Here is a 25,959-nt window from a genome sequence, read left to right as displayed (position 1 = left end):
GCGACTGCCTTCGGCTCAGGTCATGATCCTGGAGTCCCTGGATCGAGTCCCGCATCGGGCTCCCTGCTCGGCAGGGAGCCTGCTTCTCCCTCTGACCCTCCCCCCTCTCATGTGCTGTCTCTCTCATTCTCTCTGTCTCAAATAAATAAATAAAATCTTTAAAAAAAAAAAAAAAAAAAAAAGGAAGCCAATTATTAGAGCTGGTGAGTCAAGAGATAGTGTAGAGGCCTAGGAAACTCATTTTTTAAAAGTTTTAGGACATATATTCATGATACAAATGAGTCCACCATGTGTTCTATTCGGGGGGAAAAAAAGATGTATTTCCATCATTGTACAAGTGATATAAAAAAACAAAACAAAACACCAAAACACCAAAACTCACTTCAATGTAATTCTACAACCTAGAAGGATAATGGCTGGTGATGTTTTTTAGTCAAGAAATTTCCTTTCTGAATACATGTTATGTAAATTGGAATATTGTTTATAATTTAATTTCTTAGCTTTTAAAATCTATCGTCAACTGAACATTATTCTTTGTTTTTAAAAATTCTGGAAGGCATGATTTTTAGTTGTTACATATTATTCTATTATATGGACAAATCTAATTTCTTAACTTTATTGGACATTTAGGTCATTTCAGTATTATGTTTCATGATGAACATCTTTGTTCATACAAATGTACATACATACTTGCCCAAATATATTTCCTTATAACTGACAAACAAAGTTCAAGGGCCAAACGGATGAACATTTTAAAGCTTTTGATGATTTGGCCAAAGTGCTTACCAAAAACTTTGTCCAAAATTATACTCTCAATATACCTTCACCTGCAATGAATACTAAATCAAAAACAAAAAATATCTTGTGGATTGCTGGGGAAAAATTATGTTTTTACCAAATAAATGCAAATTAAAATTTCACTAAGCTTCAGGAGAGGACTGAATACTTTTTTCTCAGGCGTTATTATCTGACCTCTGCCTCACACCCATGGTGATTACTCTTCATAAAATCAGCATTGTCCTGCTTGATTGCCAAATGGAATGGCTTATTTTCAGGCCTCATATTTATTACTTTACATCTTTTCTCTGTGTCATTCAATTGCTGGTCGCCCCTGATATTTCTTAATTTTATTTGTATTTCAAGTAGTTCCTATATTCACATAGTTCAAAATTCAAAAAGTTTCCCTCTTATTCTCATCTCCAAGTGACCTTAGTTCCCTTTTTGTAGGGATCACTAATGTTTTCAGTTTCTTATATATTCTTTCAGATATATTTAATCAAAGAAAAGCAATTACATATATATGCACATATAACATATACAAGTACACACACAGCCCCTATTTACACAAATAATTCACTGCATCTAACTTTTTCTCTTAATATATCTTGAACATTTTACCATAATAGTACATAAAAAATTCATTAATTTCTATGGCTACATAAGGTACCAGAATTTGATTAGCATTTGAGTTGCTTCCAGTCTTTTGCTATTATAAACAATACTCTAATAAGCTGTGCATTCACTATTTGAGAAGCAGGTCTGATAGGTCAAAGAGCATGTGTACAATTTTGACAGATATTGAAAAATTGCTTGCACAGACTGTACTAATTTACCTTCTCACTAGTAATGCATGAGAATGGCTTTCCATTCCTCTTAATTTGTAGGAGTGCTGCATTAGGAAAATTAGGCTTTTCCTTTGATGAGTTCCATATAATCTTTTGTCAGATCACTGCTTATCTTTTGATTGCTTATGGTAGTTGGTACGGGGTAAAACTATCTGGTTGACTTTACAATTCTTTTTGTTAGTGTCTTCTGAGTCTTGCATCATAGTTTGAAAAGACTTTCACTAATCAATGATTATCAAATAATCCTCCAAGGTTTCTTTAGGTGTATTTTATAGTATAATTTGTTATGCAAAACTCTGATCCATTTGGAATTTATCCTGATGTAAAGTGTGAGCTGTGTCCTACACTACTGAACATATATCCCTACTTGTTCATCCTTGACTTCTAGGAGCTATTCTTTAATTTTTTTTTAAATAACTCTTCTCATTACTGACATCTACTACCCAACTCATGAAATGCTGATGCAGAGAATTACAGTATCATATGCATATTTACCTATTTATAGAGGCTAGCATGCCAGGACTGACATGCTGACACTGAGGAGTTTTTGCCAGTGGAAAGACAACTGATGATGGAGTTGTTGGATTTTTGTCCATACTTGGCAGAATATCATCCTCTTCTGCACTGTCCTGGAGACTTGGCAACTAGAAAACAAATATTTATTACCAGCCAGCAGACAACCCTAAAAATGGAATTTCTCATTATCACGAAATGTTTTTGGGTGGGCTAATAAGTTGTTTTCCTCCTTATAATTTTCCAACTGAGATAACTAAACTAATAGTGGTTACAGAACAGAGCCTTGGCCTTTAAAAAATTTTGGTTCTATTGTGTTAAACAGAGACAATGATGCCTATTTCTAAAAGTTGTGAAAAGACCAGGGGTCAGCAAATGTTCTCTGTAAAGTGTCAGATAGTATTTATTTTAGGCCTTGTGGTCCATACAGTCTCTGTCCCAAATATTCAACTCTGCTGTTGTAGCATGAAAGCAGACATAGCTAAGTAAACAAGGAACATGTCTGCGTTCCAATAAAATTTTGTTTCTAAAAAATGTGGCCTGCCAGATGGGACGCATGGGTCATGGTTTGCTTACCTCTGTGTAAATAGAACAAAACAGAACTAATTCATTGATTATTATGCTTGGCACTTAATAGGAACTCAAGCAATAATAAACTTTTCTGTATATACATTTCCAATAAACAGTTCAATCCTTCATTAAGATTTTACCTTCCTTTACATTAAAACCTTACAGAAACCTAAAATGATGGTAGAATTATATAAAGGATATAACCCCTAAAGGACCGTGGTTGTTATGCAGGGAACATAGTAAGAGCCTCAGATGGCTCCCTTAAAATACCTCCCTTTATTATCTATGCAATAAATCATTACATAGGCTGAAAGACCCCAGATAATGATGTTACTAAATTTTTAAAGCATTGTGTAGCCTTTTAATATTGGAGATGATGTAACAATATTAAGAAGTAAATAAAAAAATAACCCCCGAAGTTCAGCTCACCAAAACAACTCTGAATTTTTACACTTCTATCAGTTGTCTGTATCTATCCATTTTTGCATTAATCTTAATACTCTTAATATTTACATTTATATTCTAGAAATAGTCTCAAATTTGCAATTAATATTTATATTGTATTTGACTGTTTATGAAGAATATCCTTATTGGATATATACATTGCTTCCAGTTTGCTGCTGTAAAGATAAACCTGCAATGAATAACTCTGTCAAGATTTTTGGCTTTGGGGCACCTGGGTGGCTCAGTCGATTCAGTGTCTGCCTTCGGCTTAGGTCATGATCTCAGGGTCCTGGGATGGAGCCCCGCGTTGGGCTCTCTGCTCAGTGTGGAGTCTGGCTCTCCCTCTCACGCTCTCTCTGTGCTCTCGCTCTCTCAAATAAATAAAATCTTTAAAAAAAAAGGATTTTTGGCTTCTTTTGAATTTCTTAGGGTAAATTCCAATGAATACAATTAATTTAATGGTTCTTGAACATGGCCATGATGCTTTCCAAAATGTATGATTCATTTTACATCCACTGATGTATGGCTACATCAGTATCTCCACTGCTTTTGTTAGTGGATATTTTAACTTATTTTTACAAAAGATTCTGTAACTTAGAATATATACATATGGTTTACTTAGTTGTCCTTTGTCAGCTAATATAACCACCTCCCCAAGTATTCACTCAGTCTTTTAAATTTTTTTCTTGCCCACTTTTTCCCTGCAATCTTGACAATTTTTTTTAAAGATTTTATTTATTTGAGAGAGAGAGCGAATGAGCATGAGCGGGGGGTGGGGCAGAAGGAGAGGGAGAAGCAGACGCCTCACTGAGCAGGAAGCCTGACACGGGGCTCGATCCCGGGACCCTGAGATCATGACCTGACCCAAAGTCAGACGCGTAACTGACTAAGCCACCCAGGCACTCCTTGACAAATTTTATTAATTCTAGTAACATCTGAATTAGTTCTTCATATTATAAACATTGGCTTTGTTTGTTGTGAATATTTTTTCCCAATCACTGAAGTTTTTAGTTATATGATTTTTCATACTACAGAAATTCTTTTATACATTCAAATGTCAACTTTGTGCTGCCATTAAATCCCTCCACTGAATTTACTATACAGTAGGTAATAACTTTATAAGTTTGCCTCATTGCATATGAAATTTTCAATATATACATTTAGCCTATTTAAACATTTCTGGGTTTTCAGTTTGGCTCTACACCCATTACCTTTGAAACTCACTAACGGGTAGACTCTGGACACTGATGAGAAGAGCATGTACTGGCAGACGGCTTCCTACACTATACTTTGGGTCATGTCTGTGGAACTATCAATCCTTGGCCTAAATATTAGGGATGAACACTAACAATACATAAAAATGAAAGATGTAAAAGTCAATATAAAGAAAGCAATGATTTCATGCACTTAAGACTCTTACCAGTACTCTTTGATTCTGCAAAGGTGTTGTACTGAAAAAATCATCATGATCATCTTTTGGCAACTGTTCCAGAAAATCCCTCATTTGCTGCTTCCTTTTAAGAGTTCCCACTTTGGCAGTTATCTTAATAATTTGCTTCTTATCAGCATCACCTATCTTGCCTTAGGAGTCAGCAAAACATTTGATAAGGATTTGGTCATTTATAGTAACTGCTCTAAAGTTAACAGACTTTGTAAAATCTAAATTATATATTTATATTAAGTAAACTCATCCTCTGTTAATAAGTCTCCTATATAACAAAAGATTCTTTCTGTACTGGGATCTATGCAATATAATTAGCCCACAAGATACTCATGAAGAAACTACGTAAGATTAGCCAGGGTGAGGTGGAAAAGGTCTTTACCCAGTAGGAAAGGAAGGTTACCTCCTACATTCCCCTTGCTGAATGTCTAATTTATTGATTTTGTAAAAATATAAACCTTACTGAATTAGGACAAGGACAGGATATTCCCAAAGGTTAGTATAAGCTCTGTCATAAACCCTGAGCAGGAATGTGTACTCCTGGGGAATATGAAAACTAAATTTATTTTGAATTTTATTATGAATTTCTACCCAAGTGACCTCAAATTAAATTAGACTCTTAGAACAATAATCCAGATACTGAAATCTTTAGATCTAACTGCAGATTTCCTAGAACAAATTCAAAGCACCTGGCTGCTAAGGCTACTATTAATGGAATTAACTATCTAGATAAGACTAAAAAATTAAACAGATGATCTTCAGAATTCTTTCTAGCTTTAAAATTTGAAGAAAACACCTATAAGACAATGATACATGGATAAATATATCTAGTGAGTGATTAGAAATCAATACTGAGAACTAGGCAAAAACAATTTACAAAGGTTACCATTTTGGCCTTTGGGATTGACTGTTTTTTTCTTAGTGACAGGTTTCTGGGATCCTTTTTCTCTGGGATCTTCCATGTATTTCCTCTGGCATTCTTCAGCAGATCGAGAACCTACAGCCATAGCTACATCTGACCAGAAACCAGATTTGTGCTTTGGAAGAGATGCAAAAGCACTATGGAAGACCAAAACCAGTTAAAGAACAAGAAATTCAAATCAATAAAAACAACCTCCTGAATACATACCACTAAATCAGTGAGATTTATTGAGCTAAAGGAATTTTAACCAAAATCATTCTAGATAACTGGGAAGAAGATACTATTCCTTCCATTCAGTAACTTACTTGAGTGCTTAAAATATGAAGATGTAATTTTACATATCTGGTAGGTATCTTCTATTTTGTTCTATTCTATGAAACCTGAAATTCATCTCAGGTCTTTCAACATCTTTTTCCTAAGTCCAACTATCAGTGATTTGATCTGCGGGACTCTAGCATGACTAACTTTTCAACACTGTTGCTCAAATCTTACCAGTGCTAAGTATATTGGAAAATGAGCTCTTAGTTATAAATTCTTATTAAAAAGTGTTATTCTTGCTCTCATTCTATCAATTTTACAGAGTGCAATATTTTACATATGATATTTGAGGGAAATGAAAATTGAAAGAGAAAAAAAACTGTAGTCAATATAAGGTAGTCAACCAAGTTAATAAACGAGTTATATTCTGAAAGTTTATTTGTAAATATTTAGAAACTGGTACACATATTTCTGCTTCTCTCCCTCCTCAAACAGATTTTACATATTGTGGTTAAGCTGACATTTCAGCCAGAAAAGATCTACTTAACTCACCAATTAACCTATGCAGCATTATGCTGGTAAATTTTAAAAACCAGCTCTCTGGGGTTAAAAAGCCCTTATTTGTAGTGTTTGCCAATTTCCATATTGTAAATACCTCTATCGTGGCTGATTTCAAGCTACCAACGTGATGTCCCTGAATGTGGAGTAAGAAACGTGTGATAGGACACAATTACACAGAATTTCCACCATACAGATACAACTCATGTAAAGAACCTTAAGGCTAGATGATAATAATAAAATGTAAAATAATCTGGAAATGATGAGTTTAGGGTATTACTTAATAAATTTATCTAATTGTAAATCTATATGAATCAGCTCTTGTGAACAGGTACAAGTTGACTATAGAATACCACTCACTCCATTCATAAAAGGAAGACAAATACTTAGAGGCATTAAACACTAATGAGTACTCTACTTTTTTGCATAATTAATCAATTTTCTACAGGTGTTCTAAAGTGGAGCGCTAAGAGGATTTGGAGGTCAAGCTTCCCTATTTGTGTACATCGTTAATTTGCAAGTACAGAACTGCCAGAAGGACTATCTTTCATAATAAAAATACTTAATGCATTTAATAAAAAATTAGTCTGTAATTAACACATCTCTACTTTATCCCAGATAATTTTAAAAAGCATATGTCACTGCAATCCTACTTAAAACTTGCTTTTATAGGTGACAGAGGGAGAAAAATACAACTTGCTTTTATAATTCACTAGCATAAAAACCAAAGTATTTAATACGACTTTTACATTGTTCTTGTCTCTCTAATCTCATCCTGTACTGTTCTGCCCTCATTTTCTGTACTCTGGTTATTTTGGCCTTCTCTCAGTATTTCTAAATATGTTTTCTTCCTGTTTCATTTAAAATGAACTTATGTAAATTTGGCTTAAATAATTTTTATTTGTCCTTCACATCTTAGTTCAAGTATCTGCTTAAGCTAAGTCAGGTTTCCCTGTTATATTTTCATAAACCTCTTAGAGTGATTATTTGCTAACTAGGCTATAAGCATGATGAGGAGTATGTAACAGTGGGCTGCAACTAAGAATCACTTGAGGAGCTTACATCAAATGTACAACCAAGCAAATAAGTTACTAAAATAAGCAAATAGATTTACAGACTCTACCCCTGAAGATTTCAATTTAGTAGGTGTGCAGTGGAAACACTTTGAATTTTTCAAAAGCTCCTCAGGTGATTGTTCTGCTATGCAGTCAGGATTGGAATTGCTTTATGTTCCAAGAAGCATTAAGTATTATATCTAATTAAGAAAGAAGCCTTCTATCTAGTTAAGTAGGGTAGTAGGAATAGGTGATGACAAGGAAGGGTTATAGGAAGGAGTGACTGACATGTGAAATAAAATATGAAGGATGGATAAAATATAACAGGTGAAAATAAGGCAACAGTACTGGCAAAATGAAGATGAGGAGACAGGACATAAGGTTAGGGAATAGAAAGTAGTCCATATTTGTAATATGGTAAATTTCAAAGGCATGGCTGCAGGTTAGAGCTTTGAGAAAAACTAGAAAAGCAGAGCCCAAACCCAAGCCTGCCATATCTAAATATTTTAATAGTATGCAGTCTAGGTACCTTAACATTTTTTTTAAGGTATCATACTAGTAAAATTGTCTTTTTGGATATGGTTCTATGAATCTTAATGAATATAAAGATTTGTATAACCACGATCACAATTAGGATGCATAACAGTTCCATTACACTGGAAAAATTCCTAGTGCTTCCTCTCTGTTGTCCACCACTATAACCACTGGCAATCATTGATCTGTTTTCTTAGTTTTTTCCTTCCAGAATGGAGTTCTGGAAATGGAATTATACAGTATGTAACCTTTTGAGCTGGCTTTTTTTTTTTTTCATTCAGCATACTGCCTTTGAAATTCATTCAGGTTGTTACATATATCAATGGTTCTTACTTTTCATTACTCAGTAGTCCATTTATTCTGACTGTACCATGATTTATTTATGTAGAAAGTTCCATAGAAATCAACAGAGATGAGCTCCATAAAACCACCCCATAAAGCTGTTTGTGAACTTCTGTGCTCACATCACAAATTTTGACATATTTTCATTTTTGTTCAGTTCAGTATCTTTTCTCCCAAGACTTCTTCTTTGACCCATGGATTATTCACAAGTGTGTTATTTAACTTTCAACTGCTTGGAAATGTTCCTGTTAGCTTTCTTTTATTGATTTGTGGTTTAATTCAACTATGATGAGAGAACAAACACCCTATGCATGACTTCAGTCATTTTAAATTTGTTGTTTTTATGACCTAGTCAACGTTCTATCTGGTGAATGATCCACCTACCCTAGGAAAAGAATGTATTTTTTCCCCTATTGTTGGGTGGACTGTTCTACAAATGTTGGTTAGATAGTTGGTTGATGGTGTTTTCAGTTCTCCTATAGCCTTGCTAATTTTCTGTCTACTAGTCAGTCAATTACAAGAGAAAAGCATTGAAGTTTCCAACTACAAATGTGGTTTTACCTATCTTTTCAGTTCAGTCATTTCTTTAGTTCTCTGATTTTGATTCATGTATTTTGAGGGGTTTTTTTGTTAGGTGTATATGCATTTAAGATTGTTGTCTTCCTGGTGAACTGACATTTCTTTTATCCTTGATAATTTTCTTGGTACTAAAATCTTTGACAGGTTTTAGTACAGCCATTTCAGCTATGAGTTTCCATGGTATTTTTCTATCCTTCTACTTGTAACTTACCTATTCATATTTGATGTTCTCTTACATGCTACTATAGCAGGGATGTTTTTGAATTCATTCTGACACTGTCCTAAATGGTACATTCAGACCACTAACATAATGTAATTATGTTTGGATTTAGGTCAATCATTTTATTTGCTTTCTGCTTTGTTCTGTTTCTATTTCTCCTTTTCTATCTTCTTTTGGGTTAAACTTTTTTTTAGTGTTTTATCTATTATATATTTGAAAATACCTCTGTCTAGTTTCTTAGTAGTTGCTCTAGGAATTGCTACAATACTTAATAGTCTACTTAGAATCAATATTTTACTGCTTCAAGTAGAATAGAAAATTTACCATCATAAGTCTCTTCATCCTTCCTCTTTATCTTGTAGTTGTTTTACGTATTAAATTTACATATACTCAAAACTCCAACATAAAATGTAGTATATTTGCTAACCAATAACACTTTAAAGAACTCAAGAAAACAGTCTGTTGTATTTATCCAGATAGTTACCATTTATCTTGTTATTCCTTCATTTCTGATATTGACTGCCTCCTTCGTCATTTGCAATCTGTTATTGAGCCTATCTAGTAAGTTTTTTATTTCGATTATCCTATTTCCCAGTTCTAAAATTTTCATTTGATCCTTCTTTTTTATCTTCTATGTCTGAGATTTTCTAAATTTCTGTCCAAGAATGTTTTAGTTCCTGGAGCTTTTTTTTTAAATTTTTGACTAAGGGGCGCCTCGGTGGATCAGTCATTAAGCGTCTGCCTTTGGCTCACGTCATGATCCCAGGGTTCTGGGATCCAGCCCCACCTCCCATTCCCTGCTCTGTGGGAAGCCTGCTTCTCCCTTTCCCACTCCCCCTGCTTGTGTTCCCTATCTCGTTGTCTTTGTCAAATAAATAAAATCTAAATAAACAGATAAATAAATTTTTGACTAAAAAAGTCTGCTTTTATTGGCTGACTAAGCTACTTGAGAGGGATGAAGTGGGAGGAGTGGGTGGCCGGGATGCTCGGCCTGCAGTGCTTCACAAGCCTGTAGGTGGTGAAGAACTGGCCCAGGTGTGTCCAATCATCTCGGGCTTGATTTCCATCTGGTTGAAGGTCTTGCCCTTGTAGACACCCACCAGGCTGCCCACCCTCTTGGGCATGATGATCATGTCCCGCAGGTGCTCCTTAACCACCTCGCGCTATGCCTTGTGGGGAGCTTCCTTCTTGGCCTTCTGCAGGCGCTCCAACAGTGAACGTGGCTTCCTCCGCAAACCGTGGTTCAGCCTCCGCTGCTGCTGGGCGCTGTACCAGGGGCTCCTGGACTGTCCAGCAGCTGGTCGAGGTCTGCGCCGCAGTAGCTTAACTTGGAGGGGGTGCGCTTCTTCTGCTCCACTTCCGCCATCTTGTCAGCTCTTCTAAAGGCTCCTGGAGCATTTTAATATACCTGCTTCAGGGTCTTGTCAGATAATTACAACAGCTGTATCATCTCAGCATTAGCATTTTTTTTTTTTCGTGAGTTGAAATTTTCCTCTTTCTTCATATACTGAGTAATTCTGGACTATTTCCTAGGCATTTTGAAATACTGTAAAACTCTTGGTCATGTTTATCCATGGAGAATGCTTATGTTTTTGTTTTAGTAGGCAGTCAATCTGGTTGTAACCTGAGCTATTAATTCCAATCAGTCTTCCGTGGTTGTAATTTTAGTATGTCCTATTTTTAAAGCTTTGCAGTGCTATTAAAATAATCCTGTGTGGGGGACACTGAGTGGCTGGCTGGCTTAGAAACTGGGTGGCAGTCTACCTCTTAGTTCAGTTGTCAGTCTTGGGTATGCTGTTTAGGATCAAATCCTCACATGTGCAACTCAGGGGTGAGCCCAAAAGTTCATCAACAACTTTATATAGGGTTGCTTTCCCTAGCTCCTCCCTTTGCAATTTTTAGTTCCCCAGGGTTCCTGTTTTGGGTTCTCTGGCAGAAACCTAGGGTTTTAGTTACCCAGCTCTGCAGTATACTTCATACAACTGTATCTTTCTGCAGTGCCAAGCACAAAGGACAGAAAGAGAAAAATGCAACACACAGGTTGCCCTACCTTTTTTTTTTTTTTTTAAAGATTTTACTTATTTGAGAGAGAGAGAGCATGGGGCTGGGGTGGGGAGAAGGGGCAGAGGGAGAGGGAGAAGCAGACTCCTCACTGAACGGGAGCCTGACACAGGGCTTAATCCCAGGACCCTGACTGAGATCATGACCTGAGCTGAAGGCAGACACTTAACTGAGACATGCAGGCGCTCCAGTTGCCCTCCCCTTTTGAGACCTATATGTAATTGGAAGGTTTCCTACTTTCAGAGTTTTAGGTACATGTGGGATCCACATGCTGCTGTGATTTTCACCCTTGCAGGATTACATGGAGACTGTGACGTAAGAGAAAGGAGAAAAGAAAAAGAGAACTGGGGGACTTCTACTGTTTCTGAGTGTTAATCGTCCCCTTCTCCCCAAGCCAGAAGTGGAGGGCTTTTCTTTGAACTCTTAGTCATGCCTCAGTGCCCACTTCTAAGTTTTAAGTGGCCTTAATCTAGGTTAAGGAATACCAGAGGGAAAACTAGAAATATGCCCCCACTTCATTTCACTTAAAATTCTGGTCTTTCCCGATCAGCCTGCTACTATGTATCTTCCTTTTTTTTTTTTAAAGATTTTATTTATTTATTTAGACAGAAAGAGACACAGCGAGAGAGGGAACACAAGCAGGGGGAGTGGGAGAAGGGGAAGCAGGCTCCTGGCCGAGCAGGGAGCCCGATGCGGGGCTCGATCCCAGGACCCTGGGATCATGACCTGAGCCGAAGGCAGACGCTTAATGACTGAGCCACAAAGGCGCCTCTACTATTTACATTTCCTGAGTCAACAAAAAGCTGTTCCATGCATTCTGTTCATAGCTGCACAGAAAAAAAGACAAGAATTTGCTTTCCTTGTCTTATTGGGAACTGGAATCTTAATTTCAGGCATTAAAATAATCGTAGATGATATGGATATACAGTAAAGGTTGAAAACCTTTACTATAACAAAATGATGGGAGATATAGCTGGAAAGGATAAAGTAAAAGTATTGTATGCTGTCAATGCAAGGCAGAAGGATCTCTATATAATTTGAAGATTGGTAAGAACGCAGGGAAGGTTTCTGATGTTAGAAGGACAATTTACACATTAAAATTAATCTGGAGATACACAAAACAGATTACACAGATGCAAACAAAGTAAAAATACAAGGCTACTTCCATGGCAGGCATTAGAAGTCTGAAAAAGAGTAGTGTGAAGAGAAAGGGTGCAGATGGAATGATCCTGTGGAAAAATCTATAGCTCCTTGAGAACTACTTTGATTTAAAAACAAAAATCAATAATGATAAAGTTTAAACCTAGTTGACTGAAAGTATTACATTTTCAGAATCAGGAATGTCAGGCCAAGTAGATTGGCAGGGGAAAATAAGTTTAGTTTTTGACATACTAAGTTAGAATCTCTTGCAAGTGAGATTTATGGAGAGATGCCCAATAGGCAAAGGGAAATACAAATCTTTTTTTTAAGATTTTATTTATGAGAGAGAGAAAGAGAACACGAGTAGGGAGAGGGAGAAGCAGGACCCCGGGATCATGACCTAAGCCAAAAGCAGACGTGTAACCGACTGAGCCACCCAGGTGCCCCATGGGGAATACATATCTAAATATAAGAATTCAGGACTAGGGATACAGATTTGGGAATCCCTGTTCAAAGAGTAAAGTTAGAACTATGGAAGGAAAAGATCACTGAAGACTACATTATCATAGTAAGAAATCAGCCAAAACCAAGAACTTTGGAGAAGGAAAATTCTCTGCCTGAAAATAAGACAGAGAAGGAACATTTGGGAAAATGAAAAAGAAACATAGTGGCACAGAGATTTCAAGAGTGTTTCAAGAAGGTAGATGTGAAAATAAATTCTAAATGTTATAAGGTTAGGGAGCACTCAAGCAAATGAATCCCTGATCGTGGTATGTTTCTATATTCTCTCTTATCAATCACATCTTCCTTTCTTTCTATTAGATCATTCCCATCAGCACACCACCATACTCTGGCTTGAGTCCTCTTACAAACAAACGAATAAGCAACCAAACATACATTTTCCCTTATCTTCACACTCTTCTATTACCTATCCATTTTTTTGTTCCCTATCACTGCCAATTTCTTGTGTTATCAACCTAGGTTGTCTTTACTGTCTCATTCACTCTCCAGTGCTCAACTATGCTCTAGCTTCCAATGCTACTGCACTACTCAAACTGCCTGTCAAGTCTATGCAGCTAAACCCAATTCTTGTCATACTTGGTTTATTAGCAGCACTGACCATGAAACCTTGGATGGATCACCTAATTTTTGAGGCTATTTCTACTCTGCAAATGCAGGGGAAAAGACCATATTAAATAATCTGCAGGTCTGAATTCAGCTTTAAGGTTTTGTAATAGTAAATTTAACTATAAAATATTTCTTAAAATATAATGATCTGAGACAGCAGCATTTCTCTGTTAAAATTTTTTTCCCCACCTTAATTGAGGTATAATTGTCAAAATTGTATAAAGTGCACATGGGATCACTTGATATACATGTTCAGTGTGAAATGACAACAATCAAATAACACATCCACCCCCTCACATAGATACCCTTTTCTTGAGGGGGAGGGTAGCTGTCTTGAAAGATTAAATGGGAAAGAAAGGAAGATTAACTTTTCTTTTGCTTATATGCAAGCTGTAGTACCTAGTAGAAAGTTATCTAGTTAGTACCTAGTACCTAGTTAGAAGTTATCTGTATTCTCCCTCCATTCTTTGTATAAATTTCTCTCCACGTGTTTTTGGATATCTTCCATATTAATGATTAGAGGTCACTAAATCAGCTTGTTATTGGAATTTTTAGGTCTTCAACTGTTTTGTGGCCACTCTAGATATTTCAGAGTCAAATATAACTACTTACCAATGAAGTTTCTCTAATTCCTTCTCATTCCATTCTTCATCCTGAATTATACCAGGAAAACATTCAAAGGAATGCCTATTTGTCTCATTAGATCCCATCGCCTCAATAATTGGAGACTCATTCCTAATACCAGATTTCTGAAGATTTTCTTTAGCAGAACATCTAGCTTTCTTTTGTTTGATATAAAATTCACTTTCACTTTCTTCAGTTTCAGATTCAGAAATCACTGGGTTTTTCTTTGTGGTGGTTCTTGTGCTTTTCCTCGGGTGAACCACTGTTTCTTTGGTATTCCTTACTCTGGTTTTCTTAGCAATTTCAGCTTTCTTTCTAATTCCCTTTTCTGTTTCGCTCTCTTCACTAGACACATCTGATGAAGACTGATGCTCATAAAATGACATAGATGCATTTCTGATTTTCTTCAATTTTGGAAACAACCTTGTATTTTTCTTAAAATCAGAGGTGACCGTTTGTTCCTTTTTAGGACTAGATATTTTGATTTTCTGGTTGACTGTGACTAAATCACATTCACTGCAATCTTCCTTTTTTTTATTTTTATGATCCACACTATACTCATTTGCATTTTGGAAGGTCTTTGTGGGCTTACTGGACAAATGTGCAGTTCCATTTAAGTCTGATTTACTTTCTTTTTGATGCTTTGGCACTGCAAAATCTGTTACTGCTTTAATGGTGCCATAGGACAGATTATACTTCATGCATTTTTGTTCTATCACTTTTTTAGACTTAAGTGGTGTCACTAAAATATAAGCTTCCTTCTGATTAGGAGCCATATGTTTTCTTTCTTCGTCTGAGAAAAACAGTTGTCTTGAGGTTAGAATGTCAACGGATACATTCGATTCTTCAGTTCTCTCTTTAATTTCATAAGACAAAACCAAACATCAAAATCTCAAATTAGCTACAAACAAAATAAAGCACAAAATTTTTTTCTAAAATATATTTTTTCCCCCATAAATTCCATTGTACACACTACTGTCATTATTAGTCTTCCTGAAGTACCAGTCTGTTCAGATTACTGCCCCTTCAATTGTAAACTTATTTTTTAAATCAACTGGCCCGTGACTTCTTACAGTCTACTTAGTATACAGATAAACTCCTCTGTCTGGCCTTCAATGTAGTTCTAATCTCACTGTACTCAATCTGAACCATATTCTATGTCTACGAGACCACTATTTCTCCCAATTTTCTTGATTCTCAACTTTCACTAATATCATCTACTTGGAAAGTTTTCTTCACTCACAAACCAAATCACTACTTGCTTTATTTATTTTTAAAGATTTTATTTATTTTACAGACAAAGAGACAGCCAGAGAGGGAACACAGGGAGAGGGAGAGGGAGAGGGAGAAGCAGGTTCCCACAGAGCCGGGAGCCCAATGCGGGGCTTGATCCCAGGACCCTGGGATCATGACCCAAGCCAAGGCAGATGCTTAACAACTGAGCCACCCAGGCACCCTTCGCTACTTGCTTTAATTCCATTCTCTAATCTGCCTCGTCCACAAACTTTGTCCTGATTCCCTCAACTGAATGAAAGTTCTTGAAATTTCCAGATTACTTTTAAATAATACTATGTTTGACAATGTGCCCTGCATTATAAACACAAACTTGTCTTATCTTTGAACTAGACTGCAAAAAAATCCTTAATAGTAAGAATTTTGTCTTCATTTTTGGATTTTTGTTGTTGTTGGAGTTAGTACATAGCCTTTCAAATATGCAATAAATGATAAATAAGTGTTAAATCAACTCTTTAGAGATAAAATATTTAGGTGACATTAAGAAACCACTAGGGTTGCTAAAACCTTACTAGGTATGTAATTCCTTACATGAAATGCAAGCTATCCTAGTTAGGGGAACAAGGAACTCTATTGTGTGGCCCCATTATCATTCCTAATGGTGGCAATGGAAATACAGTTTTGCTGAGTTGCCCAAACTCCATGAAGCATCATGGGATAACAATCAAACCAGAACTTGGGAATCTTTATTATATTGTGTCACTAGTTAAAGAAAGAAAATTAAAATGAGAGAAATTCTCCAATTTGCAACTTAAGAAACCAGAAGCCAAACTAACTGAACTTCTAATTATAAATTATCCAATTGCAATTATAATATATACAAATTATAAATCATCACACCAATCATCATAGTGAAATACTGCAACAACCTACACATTATGTACCATTTTACAAGAATGATAAAATGAAAGACTGATGAGTAGAGAGAAAAGAAGCCACTAAATTATAATTCATGGAGAAGTGGTACTAATCAAAAGTAATCAAGAAAGTTTCTACAAGATTTCTCAAGGGAATCATCTATCTTCCTGAGGGAAGTGTTTTCTTTTAATTCCTCACATAAATCTGATTCAAATGTTCAATTGGCAATTTGAAAATTTTGAACTTTCTAATTTTAAACAAAATACTTTTATTCTGAATATTTTTATTCATTTTATTAAATAATCTGAATAAAGATTCATCCTATCTGGATACTTTAACCTAAATTGCATGATCCTGATAGTCTAAATAGTATTGTTTTTCCTCTCTACTTCTTTAAACACTTAGTAAATGTTCTTCACTTTCACTTCCTTTCACTTAAAAGAAACAAACTGAGGGTTGTTGGAATGGTGGGGGGTGGGAGGGATGGGGTGGCTGGGTGATGGACACTGGGGAGGGTATATGCTATGGTGAGCGCTGTGAATTGCGTAAGACTGTTGAGTCACAGACCTGTACCTCTGAAACAAATAATACATTATATGTTAAAAAAAGAAGACTACGATAGCAGGAAGGGAAAAATGAAGTGGGGGAAATCAGACGGGGAGACAAACCATGAGACTATGGACTCTGAGAAACAAACTGAGGGTTTCAGAGGGGAGGGGGTTGGGAGGATGGGTTAGCCTGGTGATGGGTATTAAAGAGGGCACGTTCTGCATGGAGCGCTGGGTGTTATACGCAAACAATGAATTATGGAACACTACATCAAAAAACTAATGATGTATGGTGATTAACATAATAAAAAAAGAAATAAAATAAAAATGCTACTAAGCTGATGGATTTAACTCAATATGAAATTTTAAACTTGCTAATGTATAGAGACAAGGCTCTTTAAATTCTGGTATGCAGGATTTCAATGAAATCGTACTGAAAATCGACACACATAGCTAAATGATGGCATTAATTTCATAAAAAGATTCATAGTCTTTAAACATTTCTTTACAATGTAAATCAATAAAGATATATCACCTTAAACATTCCAAAAAGCGTATTTAAAATAATGTATAGTTTTGTTATTAAAAAATTAGGGGTGCCTGGCTGGCTCAGTTGGTACAGCATGTGACTCTTGATGTCAGGGTTGTCAGTTTGAGCCCCATGTTGGGTGTATAGTTTACTTAAGAGAAAAAAAGTTTAAAAAATAAATAAATAAAAATTATTTAGTATCTAGATTAAGGGAGGCAAACCTGCAAGTAAATATGGTATGTAAGGTAATAGATTATTTTATTATGCAAATTATGTTATATAGAAAAACAAAACCCTATTGTACACCTGAAACTAATAACACAGTATATGCTTCAATTAAAGAAAAAAAAGGTATTCTAAAAAAAAAACCCATTAAAAAAAACAACAAAAAACCCCCCAACATTTATAAACATTGAAATACCTGGTTTACCATTTTAGATTTGGAAATTTATGAGACCACTTATTATATATTTAATATAATTTTATTATATATTTAATATAATATTATGTACTATTATTATATTAACAACATTTCAAGTAAGAGCTGTCTGCTTAATATAAAACCTATAAAGATATATTACCTTGCTTCTGACTTTTAATTATCGTTTCATTTGTTCTTTCACAATTTCCAAGTTTCTCTGAAGACAAGTTTTCACATTCTTTCTTTCCAACTAATTCCTTCAAAACAAAAAGACAGCTTTTTATTATTTTTTTAAATTTTTTTATTTATTCATTCGAGACACAGAGATACAGAGAGAGAGAGAGAGATTGAGAGCATGAGCAGGGGGAGAAGCAGACTCCCCATGGAGCAGGGAGCCTGATGCGGGGCTCGATCCCAGGATCCTGGGATCATGACCTGAGCCGAAGGCAGACGCTTAACTATCTGAGCCACCCAGGCGCCCCAGCTTTTTATTTTAATAAACCTATAAACATGACCTCAAGTATTTTCACAGTATGTATCAAGAATATAAATATCTAGGTACTTTTAGTTCTACAAATTTCATTAATGGAGGCATTCAGAAACTCATTTGCCAGAGCTTAAGCTTTTGGAAGCACCATGTGGATAACCAGTATGTTAGATATTTCCTTTATTGATTTAATACCTGTGATATGTCAAGTGTGCACACGTGTGCACACACACACACATTTTATTTAAGCCTTACTCTAAGAGCTAAACTTTGTTAGTATTGACTGAACTTTTCCAATGAGACACGGAGAAAATAAATATCAAGAGATTGTCAAGATGAACAAAAGGCTGATATTTAACAGAATTCATGATTTCTAGTTTGGTCCCAAACCTTTTTAGTAGCATCACACCACCACTCTACATTATCACAGTGTACAGTAAAAGCTTACCTGATTAGATAAGTCATTTCCTCCTCCATTTTGAAAAGTATTATTTACTTGGTCATCTGGGAGACTTAACGGTGGTTTATTTTGGCAATTACCATGGCACACGTTTAATTCTGTGGCTCCTGGCAACCTACCGCGCTTAGCATTTTTCACTTCTATGTGTACAAAGATGGAGATATCAATAAATTATTATATAGAAGATAAGCTGCCTTTCCACGTTAAAGAATTCACTTTCAAAAACTATTATCTAGAAAGAGTAGTAAGTTAGTGTTCATACTTTTTTCCAGCAGGGGGTAGGGTGGGATGTGAGGCAGATTATAGTTTTGGCAAAGAGTTGACACAACAGTTCTGCCAGCTACCTTTATAGCAATGGTCATTCAAAAAAACATGCCATTCCCTCCATGAAAGCAAACTGGTTTTGTCTAGTAACAAAAATGTAATTTAGTATAAAAATTTAGGCATCTGTAATATAGGTCTAAGGTAGGTTGTTAGCCTAAATACTTAAGTCTAGGAAACAGAAAGAACAATCATCTTTCATTGACATGTTCATTAGTGTTCTTGATTCTGATGAACTAAAATGTAATATTTAAAGAAGTAAGCAGAATGCTCACTATGAGCAGACTGCACTGTAGTTTTTCAAGTATAAAAAATAAGAATTTTAGGGCAGTGTAAGTCAAAAACTCAATATAATATAAACAGATAAATGTGGAGCTCATGTAAGAATTTACCACCATACCAGGAGAAGAAAAAAGAGCAAACATACCCAAATGACAACAATCAACGTCATAAGTAGTGCTGGCTCTTTGGAGGACATCTGTTTGGTTTTCTCTTGCATTATTTTTTGATGATTTTCGTATATCAGGGACAAATCTTCCAGTTTTCTGTTTTTGTCTGGCCTTTCCCTCTTTCTTTTCACAAGCCCTAAAAACAAGTATAGTATTTTTCCTCTAATATTTGTTCTCAAAAAACAAAAACAAAATATACAAATAAAGTCCCTCAGATAAAGCTTCCCCCCACCCAGCAAAGATTACCTTTAATCTACATTATTTAAGCCTTTATGACTTCTACCTCTTCCCCCACAAAGAACTGAAGGACAACAGCTTAAATCAAAAGAATCAAATAAAACCTTGTAAGTGTTTACTACTCTATGCTCTTTTATTTTCTACTTAGGCTAATACTGTAAGAAAATTACAGGACAAATGTTGCCAGTTGCCTATTTTTGGAAATAAATTTTACTGAAACACCGCCACATTCATTCATTTAAGTACTGTCTATGGTTGCTCTTCCGTTACAAAGGCAGAGTTGAATAGTTGATAGAGACAGTATGCCCATAAAAACACTTCCTATCTGGCTCTTTACAGGACCACCCCCTCCCCGCATTATAAGTTATACAATTATACTATGATTAATTAACTTATATCACTGTATCCCCTATGAGTTCCTTTAATGGGAAGAATTAATCAAATTTTCTTTGCTTTCCCTGTGCCAGCACAGGGTCTGCTAAGCAACTGACAATAACTACTGAAGGAATGAATGAAAGAAAAAAGGACCAAGAACTCTACACTCATGTTTAACAGCAACATGCCTCTTAAAGGGTGGTTGAATGAGGATGCTCCCTGAAATGTCAACAGTGTTATTTTCTTTTAGATTTATTCCATATGACAGAAATTCTAGTAAAGTATTACTGCTTTCTAAAAATCCAAAATCAGAGAGAACTTCAAAACTAGCATTCCCTGCCCCCCCAAAAGAAACTAAAACCAATTTACATTGGTTATATGAACAGATATATTTGTAAAAGCCCCTCAAATTTTATACCTAAAATGGGTGCATTTTATCAAATGTAAATTATACCTTAATAAAGTTACTTTTTTAAAAGTTAAGAAGTACTTTACCTTAATTGTTCTAGAAAATTATCAATATGCTCTTTCCATTTTTCTGGAAAGCCAAACATAAACTTCCTTATGAGATAGTTTGGATATCCTATTTAACAACAAACAAACAAAAATTATCTAAAAGCCGAGAATTTTAAAGACATGTCATTGGTTCATCATTGAAAAAATATATACTTATTGCTCACTTTGTGCCAAGCACTGCCACAGACATTAAGGATTCAGCAGTTAACAAAACAAAAATTCCTGCCTTCATGGAATTTGCCTTTTAGTGTGAAAGAGAAAGCAAACCAATAAATAAACATCTTGTTTGTTAGATGGTCACCAATGCTATGCAGAAAAATTATGTAGTCAATGGGCAAAGGGATGCTAGTGTTTTTATGCTGGGGAAGGAAGAGGGGTGCAGGCAGCATTTTTAAAAAGGACAGTCAGAGAGGTTCTCACTGAAATAGCATTATTTGAGTAAAGCTTTGAAGGACATGAGGGAGGGAGCCATGTGGCAATAAGGTATTAAAACACTAGAAGCAGAGGGAATGAAATAAAAGGCTATGAGGTAAGAGTGTGCCTGGCCTGATATAAAAATTAGTATAGTTGGAGTGGAGTGAAAGAAGCTAGTACTAGGAAACTACTCAGAAGGGAATAGAGGCAGTAGGGGAACACAGAAGATGGTAAGGCTTTGGGGTCATTTTATGGACCCAGTCTTTTACTTTGGGTGAGATGGGAAGCTACAGAAAGACCTTCAGCAAGGGAGCCACAGGATTTGACTTACTTTAACGGGACTGTATTAGCTGCTATTTCAAGAAGTCTATGGAAATACAAGTGAAGAAATAATGAGACCAGTTAGGATTCTGCAATGGCTCAGACGAAAGACAAGGGAGGTCTGGACCAGAGAGGTCAGCAGAGGCCTGGCTTCCCGATAAATTATGGAGATAATGCCAAAAGGATGTACTGACCCACTAAGTGTGGGTGTGAGAGAGACTGAAGATTCAAGATGCCTCCAAGGATTCTGGCTAGCCACTGGAAATAGGAAAGACGGGGGATCTACCTAAGCAGATTTCAGGGAGAAGACCAGGTTTTAGACATATCAAATTTGAGATGCCTGCAGACATCCTAGTGGAGATGTCAAATGGGCAGATGGAAAATGAATTGAGTGGCTTGGGGAGTTTTTTTGGTGAGAGATAGAAATTTGGCATTTGTCACCATACAGATGAAAGTTAAAGCCTAAAAGAAATCAGCACATCACTGAGTGTATACAAAGAGCCATAGTCTACCCCATTACTTAGAGGCAAAGAAGAAAGAGCAAAATAAGCAAATAAACTAAGAAGGCATAGAGAGTAAGACAGCATGAAAATCTGAATACGGTGTTCCAGAAGGCAAATAAAGAAGTATTTCAAGGAGGTAAGTAGGACTAACTGTGTTAAGCATATACTAGATTTAGCAATGTGGGGGCCCCTGGTAACTCTGATAAGGACTGTTTGGTAAAGAATTGCAGTTTAAGGCATGATTAAAGAGAATTTTTTAAAAATGGGAAAGAATTCAAGGAATCAGAATCTTCTGAGCAGTTTTTGCTGTAAATAGTAGCTGAAATAAGTGAGGTTAAAAGGGTTTAAAACTGTTTTGACAGGATAAGGGAGAATACTGGAGTGATATCCTTGAGTGAAAGAGGGAAAATGGAAAGAAGGGTACAAATGGATAGGCTGACACAGACAGGAACATGGACAGTTCAGAACAAAAGCAGATACAGACGCAAGCAGCTCAGTAGATGTGATGGTGAAGTTCTCTTCTGAGTGTTTCTATTGCTCAAGTGCTCCCCTCCCTCCCCCAGCACCTCTCCTGTGAGAGGAAAAAAGGAGGTATTGAAAATTTGTAAAAATGAGCAATAGCCATCAAGGAGGACCGGAGAGTGAATGCAATAGGGAAATGCGGTAGGATGCCAAGTGGCACCAAGAGACAACTTGTTGCTGGTAATCACAAACTTAAAGTAAAATAATCAGGTGTGTTCTTCTTCAGCCACATTACTGTGCACAAGGCATAGGCAGAAAATTAGATTATAACAGGACTGGGGTTGTGCTGGGCAGGTTCAACAAACTAGAGAGTTAAATTATAGCCTTATAAAACAATTCCTCACAAAACATTTCACTTGTATTTTTAAAAATCACTGGACTTATTTAAATAAGATTATTTAAGTAATGATTAAATCAGAGAAGAATAGTCAACACATATAATAGTTTTACATAATGTGGTCAATTCTGTTTTAATTTTTTTGTTTTGATTGATTCATAATTTTAAAACACCTAATTAAGAATAAAAAATAGATATCACTTAGAAATACGATTAATTGCTTCATTTAAAGTAATTTATAATAATGACAGTCATTACCTGCTTCCTTCATGGAAATCCGGTCTATCATCCCTTTTAATATATAAATATTTCCTGATAAAGTCCTAAGTCTGTTGTGCTTAATCCGTTCTATAATGACATTACTGTGCCAATATATGTTAGGGATGTCTCTAGGAGAAAATTAAAGGCCAAAGTATTCACATTTTACCAGTAATCACAATGTATATATATAAGTATACAAACTTTTAATAATAGAAAGTAATAAATTCGCACTCCAGCTACATTAGCAGTATTATTCATTTAAATACAAAACATCTGAGGGCCAAACATTGTAGCAGAACTCAACTGCCTAGCTAATGTGATCCTCAGAGTATGTACCAAGAAACTGTACTGTGGCCAAACCAAATCACTAATAAAAAATTTATCATTAGCAAGGAAGCAGGGGCCTTCTCTAAATAACTGGTGCAGACAATGCTTGCAACTTCATCTTAACTGATGCCAAGTTTCTAAAGAATGTTTTCCTGTCCCCTCCTCAGGGCCTATACTATGTTAGCTTTCATGCAGTTAAATAGTTTGGATTCCTCTAATCCTGCAGGGTTTTGTTTTGTTTTTTACCCTCACTACCCATCCAAGTATTTTTACCTTCCTCTTTGAAAAGTACCAAAAAGAGGTTCCAACTGGGAAAAAAACAAACTGCAAGATCAAATCACTAACCCATAAATCTACTCTTCATATTTCCTTAAATGAAGCTAGGAATATGAAATAGAAAGAACAAAATATAAAGATGTATTAGATAAACACTGAACATTCCCAATTCATCAGATAACTAGTAATAATCACACTAATTACAAGTGTAATATGACAGTTAAGTTCCTTTCATTTAGTCAAATGGGATTAAACTCATACATATTTTAATATAGTGATCTTGTGCTTTTTTGTTTTATTTTACTTAATTAACATTTAAATAACCTCTGAAACAAATAATACATTGTATGTTAAAAAAAAAAAGAAGAAGAAGAAGATAGCAGGAAGGGAAGAATGAAGGGGGGGAAATCGGAGGGGGAGATGAACCATGAGACACTATGGACTCTGAGAAACAAACTGAGGGTTCTAGAGGGGAGGGGGGTGGGGGGATGGGTTAGCCTGGTGATGGGTATTAAAGAGGGCACGTTCTGCATGGAGCACTAGGTGTTATACGCAAACAACGAATCATGGAACACTACATCAAAAACTAATGACGTAATGTATGGTGATTAACATAACATAAAAAAAAAGTACCCCCCCCCAAAAAATAAAAATATAAAATAGGCAAGATACAGAAATTTTAAAAATATAAATAAATAAATAGCACTCCAAAAGCACTGTTCTCAAGTCTTACAAATATTAACTTTAATATTCAAAATAACCCAAACAATAGGTAATATTATTACCATTGTGCAGAAACTGAGACTGAAAAAGGATAATAACTTGCCCATGTTATATAGCTAATAAGGCAGCAGCAGTGGGATTCCAACAAAGGCAACACAGACCACCTCTTTGATTATTAAGGAAACTGGCCCAAGACAAGCAGAAATAGAATGGGCAAGACAAATTTTAAATAAACAACTTATAAACTTCTAGGTGAGCACCCTGAACAGTGATATATTATTTTATTACAACCTTTTATTACAGTTTTTTTTAACCACTAAGAAATTGGTTTTGAAAAAGAGACGATGTTGCTAATAGAGTAGCAAAATTAGGCAAAGCCCACTTACCTGATGATGCTTTTGCTTTAGTAAGAACCAGAGAGTGCCAATGATTATTTTATATGTAGCTGTATGGCAAAGTTTTAAATAATTCTGATTCCTTTTCTGGATCAGTAATTTAGATCTGGTTGTCCCAATTTAGATGTGAGAATCTGGACTGAAATGCATGTAGTAAATATTAACTACCCATATATAATTAAGCAGAGAACACCAGTCCACTTATTAGAACCTCTGAAAAAAATAAAGCACTGTGTATACAAATTTGAGTTGTTACTATTCTAAAAGGAACTTAACAGGTGAAAACAAGAAATCTGGTTACAATCAACTTGGCCAGCTTCTGCACAGTCCTTTTACTTTTCTGGCTTTAGTTTGTAACCTTGTTACAAAGTCTTTGTTTTATAGGAAGATGCATCTCCTTTTAGCTCTTATACACTTATAAATTTTATTAGAATAAGGAAATGTTATACTTACGTCAATTTTCCTTCTACACATATAGCAGTATTATTATTAATGATTTTAATCATCCATTCCTGTAGCTGGACCACCTAATCAACATAAAATGAAGTATATATTTCCTATGTTACTTGTAGCAAAAACATTACAAAATCAATTTACATCAAAAGAAAAAAACTCATATACTTAGTGCTCATCTATGTAAGAATCACATTCTATTTTAAATAGTAATAAGGTAAAAACTCTTGTATACAATAAAACAGAAAAGAGGGAGACTGAATGGAGGTTGTACTGCATAATTTTTTCTCCAATCCAGAATCAGTTCTACATCAAATATTCTTAATATCCAATATCTCAACCACTGGAGAAAAAAAAAAATCCCCGAAAATTCTAAGGTATCCATTAAAGACAAAAGACCTAACTTAGATAAAAGAGTCAGTTGTGAAGTATACACTTCACCATCATTCTTATCCCTAAAAAATATAGCATTTTTCTTTTTTTTTTTGCAAAGTTGATTTGGAGTTGCATTTAATTTTCTTTAACTACAAAGGTGATTGCTAATAATCTGTATTTAACAGCATTCTATTCCAGAGCAAATATCTAAACAGCTTAGAGAATTATTTTAGGACAAAATCTTATTGTAGAGGAAAATTTCTGTGAATGTCTGTGTTGAGAAATTGCTTCTACTGAGTAACAACACAGAATTATTTCTGATGAGAAATTCAGCAAAAGTCAAACATAACTAATTTGAGTAGCCTCTACTCTACATACAAACTCTACATACAAAAAATTATAAATTTGTAAAGACAAATTCTTCAGTGGTAGTTTTATGCTGAGCCAGAAAAAGACGCTAAAATGGAAGGTGCTCCTAGTTATTGCACTTCTCCTCAATTATGTTTATTTTTTATTTTATATTTTTCCTCAATTACAAATAGGC

The 25,959-nt window shown here is 35.3% G+C and overlaps 1 protein-coding gene and 1 pseudogene across 1 annotated transcript in view; both read right to left on the bottom strand.

Annotated features, from left to right (window-relative positions):
* MIS18BP1 (MIS18 binding protein 1) overlaps positions 1-25,959 on the bottom strand; it is a 44,871-nt gene that overhangs the window by 4,432 nt on the left and 14,480 nt on the right. Inside the window, exons 5-14 of the mRNA XM_044917894.1 lie at positions 25,041-25,114; positions 22,864-22,994; positions 20,488-20,575; positions 19,359-19,516; positions 18,599-18,750; positions 17,824-17,920; positions 14,003-14,870; positions 5,480-5,652; positions 4,573-4,733; positions 2,121-2,269 (exon numbers count right to left, since the gene is read on the bottom strand). Coding sequence (XP_044773829.1) covers positions 2,121-2,269; positions 4,573-4,733; positions 5,480-5,652; positions 14,003-14,870; positions 17,824-17,920; positions 18,599-18,750; positions 19,359-19,516; positions 20,488-20,575; positions 22,864-22,994; positions 25,041-25,114 — 2,051 coding nt within the window. The remainder of the gene's footprint in view (positions 1-2,120; positions 2,270-4,572; positions 4,734-5,479; positions 5,653-14,002; positions 14,871-17,823; positions 17,921-18,598; positions 18,751-19,358; positions 19,517-20,487; positions 20,576-22,863; positions 22,995-25,040; positions 25,115-25,959) is intronic.
* On the bottom strand, positions 10,004-10,576 carry LOC110590603 (annotated as a pseudogene).

This window comes from Neomonachus schauinslandi, chromosome 9, assembly GCF_002201575.2.
Source record: "Neomonachus schauinslandi chromosome 9, ASM220157v2, whole genome shotgun sequence".
Classification (NCBI taxonomy): Eukaryota; Metazoa; Chordata; class Mammalia; order Carnivora; family Phocidae; genus Neomonachus; species Neomonachus schauinslandi.
This window is presented reverse-complemented; position numbering and strand designations above follow the sequence as displayed.